This window comes from Triturus cristatus, chromosome 7 (assembly GCF_964204655.1).
Source record: "Triturus cristatus chromosome 7, aTriCri1.1, whole genome shotgun sequence".
In the NCBI taxonomy this organism is placed as follows: domain Eukaryota; kingdom Metazoa; phylum Chordata; class Amphibia; order Caudata; family Salamandridae; genus Triturus; species Triturus cristatus.
The window spans coordinates 1,600,791,753-1,600,807,931 of record NC_140590.1 but is presented as its reverse complement, the minus strand read 5'-3'; the positions used below and the strand labels follow the sequence as shown (position 1 = coordinate 1,600,807,931).

Below are 16,179 nucleotides of genomic sequence, written 5' to 3'. Positions count from 1 at the left end.
TATGTCCCACAATTGCTATTTTTTGTAGTTCCATGTTTTAATATGTGTAACAACGAACAAATATGTGTGCAATGCTCTGGACATGGCTCTAAATATACGTTTGTTTCCTATGTTACATCCATTTAATGAGCCCATCAAAGAAGACCACACTTACGAGTGGGAGGGATTCTGGTCTGACACTACATACTCTACAACTCATATCCATTTATTCGTAGCCGATATGGTGCCATTTATTTATATATAATCACACCACAGTGCCCTGTGTATGTACCATACTAAGTCTATCATTTATTTGTATGCCCGTAGTAGCAACGTCACGTTGACATTTCTAATGTGTATCTTTCTTGAATACACGCCCGCGTGGTGACGTATCAATCATGCCCGCGTGATGACGTATCGCTTGCACTACTTCATTTAGGCATACCGGGTGAGCGACCGTTCTCCCGATTCCTTCAAGAAAGAGTCAGCGATTTGCTGTAAGGACTGTTAGAGAGAGTCTCTTTTTTCGGCAGGCTTTGTAGCTGTTTTGTAGCGGACCCCTGATGTTTTATGATCTTTAGACACCGGCTGTTATGTGTATTTTTTCAGGTCCGGTGAAAACTTTGACTTTGATTGACTCCCAGATTTACGTCTGACCACCGAGGAGCGGTGAGTATGTCTGTTGGTGATTATTTATTTTTGACAGCGGGTAACACGGCAGCTCTTTACATATGGCTACCTTTCTCCGCAGATTAAGCGCCCTCGTGGGACACGCTTGTATTCTCAGGAAGAAATTGGTCTATTGAGATCCCTTTGTTGACTATAAACGAGGTAATTCATTGACCTTTATGCAGTCCTTTTTGTTTTGCTCATGGGCCATGTGCAATTCTGGTAGTTGTATTTGCACTTTCGTTTATTAGTAGTGTAAGATAAAACACTGGCCACAGCTGATGGTTACGGCTGGTATGGATTTTAATTGGCTGGATAGGTGATCCTCAGATTTTTCTCTGACCAAGTGTAAGTGTACATTTGCCACTACCTTACCGTATTTCTGTTTAACTGTAATTGTGCTGTTTATTCAATATACACGGTAGTTTGCCTCTTATGTTTGTTTATGTATTCCATGTCACTATGTTAGTGTGTTTTTAACGTATGTTTATGTAATCATTGTCATTACTCCAGAGAATACCTGGCTATTTTTAGGTATGTCACCAACTATTAACCTTAGATTGAGACTTATGCAACTACTACATCTTACTCTTGCAGATGCAGTTATCACGCTCTCCCTCTAATGAGCCACAGTGCCAACTTTCGCTTTGATTTGGCCTCTCAGGGTAAATTAAAGGATTTTTTTTTCCACATAATTTTTAGATTTCTCTGTCTCCCCTGAGACAATTATCCCTAATATTTCTCCAATTGTACCTTAGGTGCCCTAATCCCCCCCACACAGTCCTGAGGAAGACCTCCCCCTGTAAGGTGGACAGTTACCTACATATCCTTGGGATCGAAACGTCAACACTTTTACCTCATGCCAGCTTTAAGCAACGGATATTCTTGTACTGTGTTTTATCAAACTGCATGGCTATGTGTTAATTATATGACTATCCATGTGACAGTGGCTTAGTATATTAGACCGTTTTGTATATTGTACTCTAATCTTTTGAATTGCACCAATTCTTTTGTCCCCCCATAAACACTCTATTTCCGCACAATTCACCTTTATCCCCTTTACCCCTATTCTCTCCTTCTGGGCACATTGCTAATAATAATTAATGTATTCTTCGATAACATTTGCTGAAAATGAGGGTGTGATTAAATAACACTTCTCAGTTCATTTTTCGTTTGTATTATTCTTTGATGTGTTGTTAGTTTCTCCTTGTAGTAATTTTATGTCAAATAATGCTTACTGGGACCATTTCCTATTGTACTGTACTTTACCCAGGTCCCAGTACCATTGAGTCTACCCTTTATGTAACGCATACTTTCACTAAGCACTATTGCCTTGACAGTCAAGTCCGGAGAGACGGCTTCTTTGGCCGGTCGGTTCTCCGTGACTTTCTGCTGTGATTTCATTTTGCAGACCCTCCTCCGGGGTTGGTATTGCTTGGGTATGTATTCTAAGGTAAGAAATCTATCCCTAACGTGTCTCTTTCACATGCACAAGTTACTTACTTGTGTAACGATATATCTGTAAGAGACATTAGTTAGTGATAGATTCCTTACCGCCCGCACATCCTCCCCTTTCTGCGAACTGTTCTCTAGGGTTCAGGTCATCCCTTTCAGGGCCCTAGTTCTATTGCACCAGTATTCGGTCTCTGGCATGGCTCTGCGTTCTTGGCGTGGAATAGTCGTGTAAAGAACTGACGTCAGCGCGCGTGGGCGTTTCTAAGTAGCTCCGACGACGTCATCTCGGCGGCTACATCGCCAGCGACGTACGTGGAGCCGCACGACGACGCCTACCGACGCGCAAGGGTACTGCTGACGAAAACTTTCCGGATCCAGTCTGACGCCTGGGGATATTCTAAGGTAAGGTATCTATCACTTACTAATGTCTCTTACAGATATATCGTTATACAAGTAAGTAACTTGTGCAACACCAGGCAAAAAGTGAGTGTAACCATGCAGCAGAATCCTACCTTCCTACAATGGAGCAAAGTGCTTGGATGTGGATGGCATTTGTAGATCCATTGTAGATATTTTGGTTCAGAGTTGTAAGGTAACCATTAAGGTAGTATAAAAATAGTAAAATGGAAGCACAAATGAAAGTCAGTAAGATGCAATTTCAAATGGCAATAAAAACAGTCAAAATCACCCTGTGGGGAGAGTTTGGTAGAGCGAATATTCGAGGAAAATTCCCAAAGGATGTCTCCAATATGACTTGTAGGCAATAATTATTGTAGAAATCCTCCAAGAAAGCATGAAGCAATACAGAGTCCTCCGAACCTCCCAGCCATACTTTTAAGCTGAATGATGCTGCCCACCCACCGCTGCAGGGGTGGCAAGTAAAAGTTCCTCAAAATGGCTACACGCCGGCCCAAATTGAGGAGTGGTGTTGCGCTTGTGTGATTATAGACTCATTCTGAAATCTTACTGCGCCGCTCCTCAGCCGCTCCAGGATGGCAACATGTCTTTCTCCGCACAAAATAGTTGGTGAAACCGCACACATGTGTCCAGGTGTTCCGGGAAGTCTGACGGCCATCTTGGAACGCTCCGGTGCACACTCTCCAGGGGCCCGATTCACAGAATTAACTTACTACTTTGTGGTATTCACAGAATGCACTTACTACTTTTGGTATTCACAGACTGCACTTACTACTTTTGGTATTCACAAAATGGATTTACGACTACTAACTTTACGTCCGCACTCGGGCCGGCCATGGCTAAATCTCCGCCACCGGCCGGAATCCCCACCTCCGGCCCGGAAGCTCTGCCTCTGGGCCGGATGCCCCGCCTCCGGTCCGGAAGCTCCGCCTCCGGTCCGGAAGCTCCGCCTCCGGGCCGGAATTTCCGGCCCGAGTGCGGACGTAAAGTTAGTAGTCGTAAATCCATTCTGTGAATACTAAAAGTAGTAAGTGCAGTCTGTGAATACCAAAAGTAGTAAGTGCATTCTGTGAATACCACAAAGTAGTAAGTGCATTCTGTGAATACCACAAAGAAGTAAGTATAGGATTTAGTCTTAAGTTAATTCTGTGAATCGGGCCCCAGGAGATTATGTTTTAAACCAAAAATTACATTATTTTAAGCTTTACTCCCTTAAAATGACTTCCACTTCAGTAGACTAATGGGGAAAGGAAATTTCCCAGTTTTTTTCCCTAAATCTCCCTTTTTCATGGTCCCAAATGGAGGCGTTAGTAGAGGGCCATAGTGGTTGAAGAGACCAGATATATGGAGAAACACCATGACGGCCTCTATTCAGTTTGGGTTCTAAGCGGCAGCCTTCTTTGATAACATCTATTGTAAAAGAGGCAGAATGCATCTAAAGATACATCTATGTGCTGACTAGTGAAAGTGACACTTCTTTACCTACCTTAGCCTCAGACTCTGTGGGCTGGACGTCTACTTTCCAGAATTAGCAAGGAGGCTCTGTCCACCCTGACATGTGGCCTGCTTTCAGCACCTCCAGCACCTTTGTCAGGGTGTTCAAGTCAGCCTGAGTTATTATGCCTACTGATGGCAGTGTAAAAACGTTGTAGACAAGATGAAACTACATTAAAAAGACTGTAACTGAAAGTAACATGCTTTTCTCATGGTCAGATTATTTGTTATATTTCATTTGCATTTCATGTCTTGTTTTTCTTATCACTCACACTTTTAAATGGATTATAAAATATTTTTTTGCAGAATTAACAGATTAGACAAGTTCCACTGCACAGTTTTGGAAGAGCTTGAACATTTTGAGAAAGATGCACAGTCTTTAAAACATCTGGAAAAGGAATTTGCAGTAGGTTTCTTTTAGTCAAACTTATAATGTACTATTAAAGTGGCTTGGTTTTCTAAATTTGCCATTTGAATGTTGGTTATGGCTTTTTTAAGGTTTTTGTATTTCTTTTTGATTTTTTGAAGATTTTAAAACTTATACAAGAGTTTGTTTACATGTGTAATTTTCTCCTTAAATTTAATTTAGCTGATTTCTCCTCTATTTGAAGGCAATTTTAAACCTGTTGACAAGGGTCCACGTGGCAATTTTAGGTACTGCAAATAATCTGAAAGAGACAGTTAATTATAGATTCCTTACCTTAAAATTACCCCCAGGTATAAGACTGGATCAGGAGAATTTTTTCTTAGCAGTACCCCTGTGCGTCGGTAGGTGGTGTCAGTCGTCCCTGCTCCAAATGCCCTCTTTTTCCCGGTGCCGGAGCGTCCCCTGCCCAGCTTCGATCTTTCTATGAAGTGCTTCATAGCATTTTTGGGCAGCCCGACTCTGCCAGCGTGCCTTCAGACCCCGCGGACTCGGGTGGGGGCCCTGGGCCTTCGATGCCGGCGGCTCCGGCACCAAAGAGCCCACGAGGATCCAGGCCTGGATCCGGATTGATGGCGGTCAACCTCACAGTACCTTCCCCGGTGCTGATCCCGGTGACAGCACCCCTGGCGCCGGTCGTTCCCCTGACCAGTGCCAACCCCAGCCTCACCCCCGACTTGGAAACGGTGCCGGACTGATGTCGCTTGACGTCCGTACCGTTGCCGGAAGGTACGTTTGTGCCTCTGTTCATTCGAACCAGAGGAGGGTGAGGAGGACTGGGAGGGGTCTGTGGATCCTTTGGTTGACCAACTTGAAGAGCCGGACTGGCAAGTGGACCTGGGTGACGCCAGTGGCTTGGATACCTCCCCAGACCTTGGCATGCTCTCCTCCCCTACCGTGGCTATGGAGGAGGGAGCCTCATACGCAGTGGTGTTACGTAGGCTGGATGAGGCCTTGGGCATGGAGCTTCCTATGGTGGCAGTCAGGACTAACTGTAGGAGAGTAGGATCTGCTTCACATGGGTACCCCCACTTTTTGCTGGTGTTTCACTGTTTTTCGACCATAGTCTGGCTGTGGCCCTGTTAATCAGGACCACAGCCTAGCTGCTTCCTCTCTAAAATGGTTTCCATGTACAATAGGTACATATCTAATTGGATTCTGGAGTGCCTTATAAGCTCCTAGTATATGGTATACTATGTACCTAGGGCATAGGTACCTTAGAGGCCTACCAGGGGCTGCAGCATATATTATGCCACCCCTGGGAAGCACTCCAAAATGACACCACAGGTCTGCTACTGCAGCCTGGGTAATGGTGTGCTTGCACCCCTTACTGTGGTATAGGCTACCTATATCACTACCCTATACAGACACATATAAACCAGTAAGCCACTCCTATGACAGGCCTTGACAATCCAGAAGGCAGAGTGCTTGGTTTTATGTGAGAGGGTGCCCAAGCATGAGCTGAGCCCCTCTGCAGCTTTCGTAAATACTTCCTTATGGCTGTTCTGTGATACAGCCATACCATATACTCTTAAGTGCATTATAACCTCGCGGTAAACGCTATCTTTGGAATGGCTGCATCAAAACATATTGTGTTTGGTGTCAAACGCTTTGGAATACTACCCCCCGCCAATTCTGGCGGTGGGGGTAGCATTCCACCATTCTAGAGGGGGAGACATGTTCACACTGGCTAAACCCTGTAGGACTTTCCTGAGCCCTGGCATCACAAAATGTATGGCTCTGCCACAGACACGGTTCTGGCCTCCTGCTGCTGACCGAAACTCTGTTAGGGGAGGCCTGGACTATAGGTTTCCTGTCGAAGGGAGGTGTGACCACCTCCCCAGACAGGCTGATGTGTATTGGGGCTGGGCGGGAGCACTCTCTGGTGCTTTGAAGTCCTGCACTGGGGGCACACTTGGTGTCTCTGTGCATACTCCAGTTCAAACCGGTTGCAGGGGCTACCTGCCCCTGCTCTGGCACAAAACTGGACAAAGGAAATGGGTGTAACCACCCCTCTTTCCTGGCCCACCCATAGGTGCGGCCTAAGAGTTAGTCCATCCCCTAAACTTACTATAAGTATAGGAATCCAGTCCCTAGGACTTTAGATTACCCTGGACGAAACTCTGCAACGTACATCCTGGACCTTCGATGTTCTATCCTGACTAGAAGACTGAAGAAATCTCCCTTGGGGTCAAGGAGTGACTCCCCTGCTTGGCAGGCACCAAAGAAGCTACTGACCGGTCTGCATCACTGAAGCTCCTGCCGGACGCCAAAGTCTTTGCATCACCAGAGGTGGATTTCCAGACTTCCCCGAGGCTACCGTGAGTCCACAGCAAAGCTGAGGCCCATGGCTATCGTGGGTGACGTGGAACTGTGACCGCTGGACACCGTGAACTTTTGCAGCAACACTATCTTCCTGGTCCTCCTCGAAGTTGTGCTTTGGGCTCCGAGTAGCCCCAGCCTTGAGCATCTTCTGCACCGAAGATTGTTGGCCTCCACTCCACGAGTGACCCATGGGCCAGCTTCAAGTGCGACCGCTCGAGGCTCCTTCGCGATCACTAGCCCGTTGGCTAGCAGGTCCCCATGAAGGCAACTCCTTTTCTGCTTGGGCTTTCCTGGTTGCTCCAGATGTGCCCTTATTTACCCTTGCTGGGTGAGTCTATCAGACCTTGCTGGTCTGCACTGCAGTCCTTTCTCTGATTTCCAATGACTTGCCGTTGCCAAGGCTTGTTGGGTCCATTCTGGTCGCTGACACCGCAGCGCTCGACAGACTTTGTGGGACAACTCGAATCCAGCTCGTGGACTTCTTCAACGCCTCCTGGACCTCGTGGCTGAAGTGTCAAGACACCCATCCACTCACCTGAAGCACCCGACATCTGTGGGCATTGGTCCATCCTGCCCTAGGTCACTGGCAAGTGACCCAGACTCTGTCCCCTCTGCTTTCAGGTTCCTCACATCCTAGATCCAGGCTTGGATCTCTTCGGACACTTCTCCTCTTCACGGCAGTAGCAGTTCTTTGCAGGCTTCCATTGAAATCGACGACGCAACCCGATGCCAAAAGACACCTATGCACCCGGCTTCCCTGGGTGAGGTAACTCGAGTACTCAGGTGCTCTCGTGGGTGCTAGCCCTAGAACTACCTAAGTCCAAAAGGGTTTGGTCCTGACTTGATTAGAAGTGTCCCTAATCTTTAAATTTCCAAACGCGACATTGCCCATAGAAGATAACGGGAACCCGCGGTTGTGTTTACACACTGCATACAGTGTCCGTGGGTCCCCTGTGTCACTACCTTGGGTGGTTCCTTGGGGTCCCAGCGATTCTAGAGGCTATAGGCCTAGTGTCTATCCCAGTCGTGGTTCTTATACCACTTTTTTGGTATATGGTTTGGTACGCCCCTAGGGCCCAAACGTGTATTTGTGCTATTACTGATGATTGCTATCTTGTAACTTAAGTACTTCGAACTCCAGTCTCATAAAGAGACTAGAGGGTTGTGTGTTAACTTAAATACATATATTTTAAATATATACCTGATGTGGTTGTCCTTTCATTGGATCATTCAAGAGATTATAGACTGGTAAAACAAGCTGCTTTACATTCCTTCAAGATTTAGCCTGAAGGCTGTTCTCCATAGCTACCACTAGGATAGCTTTCAATAAAGGTTGTCTTTAACCTATCACCATAAGGAGTTGTTTGGACTGATACAAGGTGCCCACTAGAACTAGTGGACATCATATATCAGGCCACCTTCTCACATTGGTGTGCAGCGTGTGGGATTCCAGCTTGCTATTGTTTTACCAGATAATCTCAATTGAATTGATCAACTGAAAACCACTAAAGGTACCTGAGGTACATATAATATCAAGTTTAGCTACAGTAAGTTCACTGAACTTAGAGTTGTGTGTTAAGGGATAGCACACCCTTTCTACAACTCAAGAGAGTTTAGTAGGCCACACTAGTGTAGGCAGTGCAATACACCACACCACATTAGTAATGTCTAACCAGCCAGGAACCAGTGGGTCCCTACCAGGAACCAGTGAGCTCCTTCCCTATAAATATGAGGATCTCTCCTTTGATCAGCTTAGGGCCTTATGTTCCATTAGGAAGCTGAAGACAGGCAAAAGTCCATCCACCCAGCATCTCATAAATATACTGAAACTGGATGATAGCACAGGGCCTAGTGGGCCTGATGATTTAGACAGTGTGGGGGGGGGGGGGCAGCACCTGAGGGTTGGAAACTCCCCTGACCCTAACTCTAATGCTGACCAGACTGGTGACAATGACCAGACTTTGGTGAACACAGGCCACCAGGATGAGGATGAGGAGGATGACAATAATGCCACTTCCTTTATTCCTCCTGGTAGGCCTGACAACAGGGCTAGAAGGGATAGATCTCTGTCCAGGGGATCCATCCAGTCTAACTCCTCTATAGGAACCACTGTTTCTTCTCACAGAGGGAGGGAAACCTCCCAGGAGAGGAGAGAGAGACTGCTGAAGTATGAGCAAGACAAGATCAACCTCAGAAAGCAGCAGATGGCCTTAGATAGGGAAGCCCTACAGCTCTACAGAGCTAGTAAAAAGGAGGGACTAGAGTCCCTTGGTGGCAGCAATTTCCCTAGAGATAGGGAGAGGTCGTATGACCATAGAAACCTAAGATTATCCCTCCCAACCAGAGTGGGGATGACATCTACAAATGGATAACTGCCTTGGAGAGGGCCTGTAAAGTACAGAAGGTCCCTCAAGGTCAGTGGGCAGCAATCTAATGGCTCTCCTTTGCAGACAAAGGTAGAGACAAGCTCCTCACTGTAAGAGAAGAGGATGCTGATGACTACAAAGTCTTGAAAAGTGCTCTAATAGATGGGTTTGGCCTAACCACTGAACAATACAGGTTAAAGTTCAGAGACACCCAAAAAGCACAAAATCAGGACTGGGTTGACTTTGTTGACTGTGCTGCTTAGGCTCTGGAAGGTTGGTTATTGGGCAGTAAAGTGTGTGACTTCAAAGGATTGTACAATCTGATAATGAGGGAGCAGATTCTTAAAAACTGTTAAAATCAGCTGTTGCACCAGGACCTGTTAGACTCTGATCTGACCTCTCCCCAAGAATTGGGAAAGAAGGCAGACAAATGGGTCAGAACCAGGGTGAGGCAGAAGGTACAGAACCAAGGTGGTGACCCAAAGAAGCAAGATTCTAAAAACTCTGACAAGGGTGGGGACAAGGGTAAAGACCAGAAGTCTTCTCAAGGGCCCCAACAATCTTCTTCAGGTGGGGATTCAGAGTCGGGAAAGGGAAAAGCCCAAAAGAAACCCTGGTGCACATTCTGTAAACAGAAAACTCACTGGATTAGTGACTGCACCAAGGCCAAAGAAAATACTCCAGCCCCCATTAATGCCTCTAAGGCACCAGCATCCCCTAGTGCAGTTACAATTGGTGGTGGGAATACACAGAATAAGGATGTAGTAGGGTTGACCCTGGGTTCTGAGATGGACTCTGGCCTAGTCAGAGTACCAAATCAGGCTGTGCTTGTCAGTGATGGAGGCATGGATATGTCCCCATTTGTGAACCCCAGTAATCTGGGCAAATACAGACAGCAGCCTTTAATTAATGGAGTAGAAGCTTGGGCATTCAGGGACACAGGAGCAAGTGTCACAATGGTGACAAAAGATCCTGTGGATCCTGGGCAGATTATAATTGGTGAAATGTACCAAGTGACCAATGCTAGCAATGTCAGAACAGACCATTCTCTGGCAGTTGTTAACTTCTCCTGGGGAGGGGTAACTGGCCTTAAGAAGGTTGTGGTAAGTGCAGACCTACCAGTACAGTGCTTGCTTGGCAATTGTTGGAAAGCGGTTCCCGGGGAGGCTGCGGAGTGTGCTCCCGTCCACCCTGGGGCCCACCTTTCCCAGAATTAGGCCGAGCAAGAGCAGAGAGGCCCTGCCTGGCAGGGTCTCGCACCTAGGATCGCACGCGCTGCACTTACTCTCTCTTCGGATAGAGGGACACCACACAGTAGGTCGTTTATAAGGTAATAAGTCTTTATCGGTAGTTGTCAGGGATCTTTATGATCCGGTAAGCAGGTACCAAAGTAAATGCCACAAGCGGCAGCGATCTTGTGATGAGGGAAAAAGGGGGTAGCGGCACAGTCTTTGAATCAGTGTCTCTGCGAGTTATCCGGCGCCCAGCTCTCAATCCTCGAGCTGAGGGGATGTTGCTTCTCTCGGCGATCTCTACCGATCTTCTTGGAGGAACGGGCCGCGAGTCACTCAGCAGGCACCGGAGGGTCTTAGTTCAGGGAGCCGCGACGGCGTCAGCAGGGCTCAGATGGATCAGAGTTCGGGGAGCCGCGACGGCGTCAGCAGGGCTCAGATGGTCTCAGGGTTCGGGGAGCCGCGACGGCGTCAGCAGGGCTCAGATGGTTTCAGAGTTCGGGGAGCCGCGACAGCGTCCGCAGGGCTCAGGTGGTTTCAGAGTTCGGATAGCGTTCTTCTGTTCGGTGAGCGATCGAGCCGCGACCAGGTCAGCAGGCTCTCGTCAGTCCAGGTCTTCTCTGCCTCTCGTCCCTTCAGCACCCCTTGTTATACTCTCCTCCCTCTTTGAAGTCCGGGGTCCTCGCGGAGAGGGGTCTGGTGCCGGGGGGCGGTGTGTCGGGGTTTCCTGTCGCTCAGCCCCTTGATCTATTCAGATGTGTCCGGGAGGGACTCCAGACGCCCAGCAGGAGAGGCGCCCGCTCACCGGGGGCCTGGTGGCCGATCGAAACCTCCCTCGGGGGAGAGACCAGAGGTGTGACAGAGTCGGCGCCTCTCGGTCTGGTTTGGGGGGGGTGTCGTTCTCCCTCGGCCGGGCATGCGTGTTGGGGATCTGTTCGGCCCTCGGGATGTTGGTCCACGGAAGCCGAAAGGCCGTGCCCACGAGGTTCGGCGGGTTTGTAGTGTGACTTGCTAGTCGGGTGGGCCCACGCCACGAGGCCGGTCTCACACGTGCCCCCCCCAGCTGAAAGGCGGGGAGAACTACCCATCCACTTGGGAGTTCGCCTCGCTGAAGCGGAAGAATCGGGACAGGCCGTCCGCGTTGGCGTGGTCAGTCCCGGGGCGATGTTCCACAGTGAAATCCATCCCCTGGAGAGAGATGGACCAGCGTAGCAGCTTTGGGTTTTCCCCTCGCATCTGCATCAACCACCGCAGGGGTCGATGATCCGTTTGCACTCGGAAGTGTGTTCCGAACAGGTAGGGCCGTAGCTTTTTGAGGGCCCAGACTACGGCGAACGTCTCTCGTTCAATCGTGCTCCACCGCTGTTCCCGGGGCAGCAACCTTCGGCTGATGAAGGCGATGGGCTGATCTATGCCTTTGTTGTCATATTGCGAGAGGACTGCCCCGATGCCGTGCTCCGAGGCGTCCGTCTGGACCACAAACTCCTGGGTGTAGTCGGGTGCTTTGAGTACCGGAGCCGCGCACATTGCGGCCTTTAGGGTGTCGAACGCCTTCTGGCAGGCGGGAGTCCAGTGTATTTTCTTGGGGTGTTTCTTGGAGGTTAGTTCTGTGAGAGGGCCGGCGATGCTGCCATAGTTTTTAATGAACCTACGGTAGTAGCCGGTGAGGCCCAGGAAGGCTCGGACTTCCGTTTGGGTTGTAGGGGGTTCCCAAGACAAGATGGCGTCGATCTTCGGCTGGAGGGGGGCGACCTGCCCACTTCCCACCTGGTGCCCCAGATAAGTTACGGAGCCGTGCCCAATCTGACATTTGCTAGCTTTGATGGTGAGGCCGGCCCGGCGCAGAGCCAGCAGGGCTTGACAGAGGTGCTGGAGGTGCTCGGTCCATTGGGAGCTGAAGACTGCTATGTCGTCAAGGTATGCCGCGCTGAACCCCTCTAGTCCGGCCAGGACCCTGTTCACCAGCCGCTGGAAGGTGGCCGGGGCATTTTTCATTCCGAACGGCATCACTCTAAAGCGGTAGTGCCCATCCGGGGTGGAGAAGGCAGAGCGCTCCTTGGCTCCCTCGGTGAGGGCAATCTGCCAGTACCCACTGGTCAGGTCGAAGGTGCTGAGGTAGCAGGCGGCCCCAAGGCGGTCAATGAGTTCGTCGGCACGGGGGATAGGATGAGCGTCTGCTCGGGTGACTGCATTGAGGCCTCGGTAGTCCACGCAGAATCTCAGCTCGGGGGCAACACCCGGGGTAGTCGCTTTCGGAACCAGGACTACCGGGCTGGCCCAAGGGCTGTCGGAGGGTTCAATCACCCCGAGGTCTAGCATCTTTGCTACCTCGGTCTGGATGCAGGTCCGGACCCGATCAGGGACCCGGTAGGCCCGATGTCTCACGGGCGGGCTGTCTCCGGTGTCCACGTCGTGGACACACCAGCTGGTGACCCCAGGGGTCAGGGAGAAGAGATCCGCGAACTGCCCTAGTAGCTGGCGGCAGTCGTCGGTCTGTTGGGCTGTGAGGGCGGTCGACAGTCTCACTCCTTCCATGGATCCATCGGTTTCCTTCGCCCCCAGGGGGTCTGGGAGGGGCTCGGTGTCTTCTTCGGCCCCATCGTCGGTGGCTAGGAGTAGACTTAATTCGGTCCGTACAAAGTGGGGCTTGAGGCGGTTCACGTGGAGAACCCGGAGGGGGTTCCGCGGGGACTGCACATCGATGAGATAGGTGACTTGGCTCTTCCACTCGATCACCTTGTAGGGCCCAGTCCATTTATCTTGGAGAGCGCAGGGTCTCACCGGGGCCATGACCCAGACTTGTTGGCCCGGCTGAAACTCGACCAGCGTAGCATTCTGGTCATACCAGCGCTTCATCTCTTCTTGACTGGCCTCAAGGTTTGCTTCTGCAAGTTCCCTGAATTTTCGGGTCTGGTTGCGGAGCGCCAAGATGTAACGGAACACGTCCGGAGGGGTCCCCCGGGGGGTCGTTTCCCACCCCTCTTTGACCAGGCTCAGGGGTCCTCGGACGGGGTGTCCGTATAACAGTTCGAATGGGCTGAATCCCAGGGATTTTTGGGGAACTTCTCGGTAGGCGAACAGGAGACATGGGAGGAGGACGTCCCACCTCCGGCGTAGGGGTTCCTCGAGGCCCATGATCATCCCCTTCAATGTCTTGTTAAAGTGCTCGACTAGGCCGTTTCCTTGGGGGTGGTACGGGGTGGTGAATTTGTACGATACTCCGCACTGCTGCCAGAGGGACTTCATATAGCGGGAGATAAAGATATAGAAGTGGGTGACGAGTCGCTGGTAGGTCTTATCCTGGCCTAAGTGTCCGGCCAGGGGTACGTCATGGGCCAGGCCCACGAGGAGATTTCGGAAGCGTAGGGGTACGACTAGTACTCGGGCCGATCCCAACTCGGCCGACTTCTGTTCGCTGTAAAGCAGTCCATTCTCCCAGTATACCCAGTGGGTGCCAGTCCGGTCGCCGGCTGCTTGGGCCTCGGCCTGTTGTCGGGGCCCAATGAGGGACGGGCAGGTGGATTGTTCTTGGCAGAACTCTTCACGGGAGGGGCCCCCTTCGCAGGGCCACGGGGCCAGTTCTGTCAAGTCCCTGAGTTTGGTCAGGGCTTCGGGGTCGGAAGGCCCGGATTCTTCGCCGGGAGCGGTTGGTTCGTCCAGAAGGGGGTCGTTGGCCTCTGGTGGTGTATCCTGGCTCTCGGGGATAGTGGCGGTGCTCAGGGGCCTGGCCTCTCCCCCCTCGGAGGAAGGCGCCCGGAGAGTCATCGAGCGCGTGGTGGCGCATACCCACTCGGGTAGGCCCATCATCTCGAGGTGGGCCCTTCGTTCCACTTGTCCCCACGGGGAGTTCTCCAGGTCGTTGCCCAGGAGGCAGTCCACGGGCTGGGAGGTTCGGACCGCTACTTTTAACTTGCCGGTGACTCCCCGCCATTCGAAGGGGACTAGGGCCATTCGGCAGAGGCTCTCGGAATTGTCTGATGATATGACGGGGCAAAAGGCGTCAGGCAGGATCTGATCCTCGGAAATCAGGTGGCAATGGACCGCCGTGACACTCGCCCCCGTGTCCCGGAGCCCATCGATGCGGTGACCGTTGATCGTTACCTGCTGTCGGTACTTCTTTGTGTTGGCGGGCAGGGGCGTTCCGGGGACCATCTCCCGGTCCCCTAGGGAGACCAAGGCCATGGCGGCTGGTTCCCATTCTTCGGAGTCTTCCACCTCTTCTCCCAGGGCTACAGAGGCCATCTGTCGAGCCGGCGGGGTTGTGGTGGTGGTCCGCTGGTACAGGGGACACTGAGGGTCACTGGCATAGTGTCCGGTCTGCTGGCAGCGGAAACAGGTGATCCTCACTCGGGGCCCCGGCCTCCCGGGTGGCCCTGTGCTGGCCGGAGGTGGAGCGGGAAAAGGTGGAGATTGTCCTCTGGGAGGGCTGAGTGGGGATCCCCCCGGGAGCTCCCTTGGCCGGCCTTGGTTCCCCCCTGCCCCTCTGGCGGGGGGGTCCCTGACTGTGGCGACCGTAGTCTCCCACGGGCCCCCGGGAGGTCCGGGTGTTCACCCACCGGTCAGCCTCGACGGCCAGTTTCCGAGGGTCTGTGAGTTTGCTATCCAGGAGGTGCTGGCGCAGCTCTACGAAGCAATTAGCGGCCAAGTGTTCCCATGCGATTAGGTCGAACAGCTCCTCAAAGGTGGAGACCTTGCTGCCCTTGATCCATCCGTCCAAGGCCCGGCTGTAAAAGTTCACGTACTCCACCCAGGCGGTACCGGGTATCTTTTTGCAGTCTCTAAACCGTTGCCGGTACATTTCAGGGGTGAGCCCATATCTGGCTACCAGGGCCTCTTTAATGTAACTGTAGGAGTTCATTACCGTGGAGGGCAGGTCCAGCAGGGTATCTCTCCCCTCACTCAGGAACCGGCCCCACAGCCCAGCCCCCCAGTCTTTCTGCGGGACTCAGTGGGAGGTCATGGCGACTTTGTAGGCCTTGAACCACTGCTGAATGTCGTCGTTCTTATAATATTCTCTCACCACATCCTTGGGGATGTGGACCTTCGGTTCCACGGTGGAGGAGATGGGTTGGGTTTCAGAGGGTCGGGCCTCCGCCCTCTTGGCCTGGAGCTCGATTTCTTTTAGGCTACGTTCGTGCTCTGGTTGGAGTTTCTTTTCTTCGTGTTCTCTCTGTCGTTTCTTTTCCTCTAGTTCTCCTTGTAGGCGTAACTGTTCCACCGCCAGTTTTTTCTCGGCCAGTTTTATCTCTCCTTCGATTTTTAGTTTTGCTAGTTCCAGTTCGTGGTTGCGACCTCTTTCTCGGTCCGCTAGTTCCTCAGGGGATAGGCCCCCCCTCGGGGGCGCCGTTCCTCCCCGGGCTGCTTCGTGGTTCGTTGGGGGTTTCTCCTTCTGTTCGTGTCCGGGGAGCTTCTGCCTCGACCCAGGTTTTTAATGCCCCCTGGAAGTCCTCTTTTGTGCTCAGTCCGTTGGTAGCGATTCCAAAGTCTTTGCAAAATTGTTTCAGTTCTCGGTGCGTATAGGATTCTAACTGGTCTCTTTGAAATGCCGTGCTTGGGTTGGTGCCTGCGGCACCTAGGGAAGTTTCTCCTTCCATTCTTCTCGGTAGTGCGTCAGCCGTCTACTGCACGATCTCTAGCTGTTGGCTCGGATCCCGTCGTCTGCCACCAAATGTTGGAAAGCGGTTCCCGGGGAGGCTGCGGAGTGTGCTCCCGTCCACCCTGGGGCCCACCTTTCCCAGAATTAGGCCAAGCAAGAGCAGAGAGGCCCTGCCTGGCAGGGTCTCGCACCTAGGATCGCACGCGCTGCGCTCACTCTCTC

The 16,179-nt window shown here is 51.5% G+C and overlaps 1 protein-coding gene across 1 annotated transcript in view; it reads left to right on the top strand.

Moving 5' to 3' along the window:
• Positions 1-16,179, top strand: part of SYCP2 (synaptonemal complex protein 2) — a 4,998,961-nt gene that overhangs the window by 4,457,544 nt on the left and 525,238 nt on the right. The window contains exon 41 of the mRNA XM_085615168.1: positions 4,321-4,420. Within this exon, the coding sequence (XP_085471294.1) occupies positions 4,321-4,420 (100 nt within the window). The remainder of the gene's footprint in view (positions 1-4,320; positions 4,421-16,179) is intronic.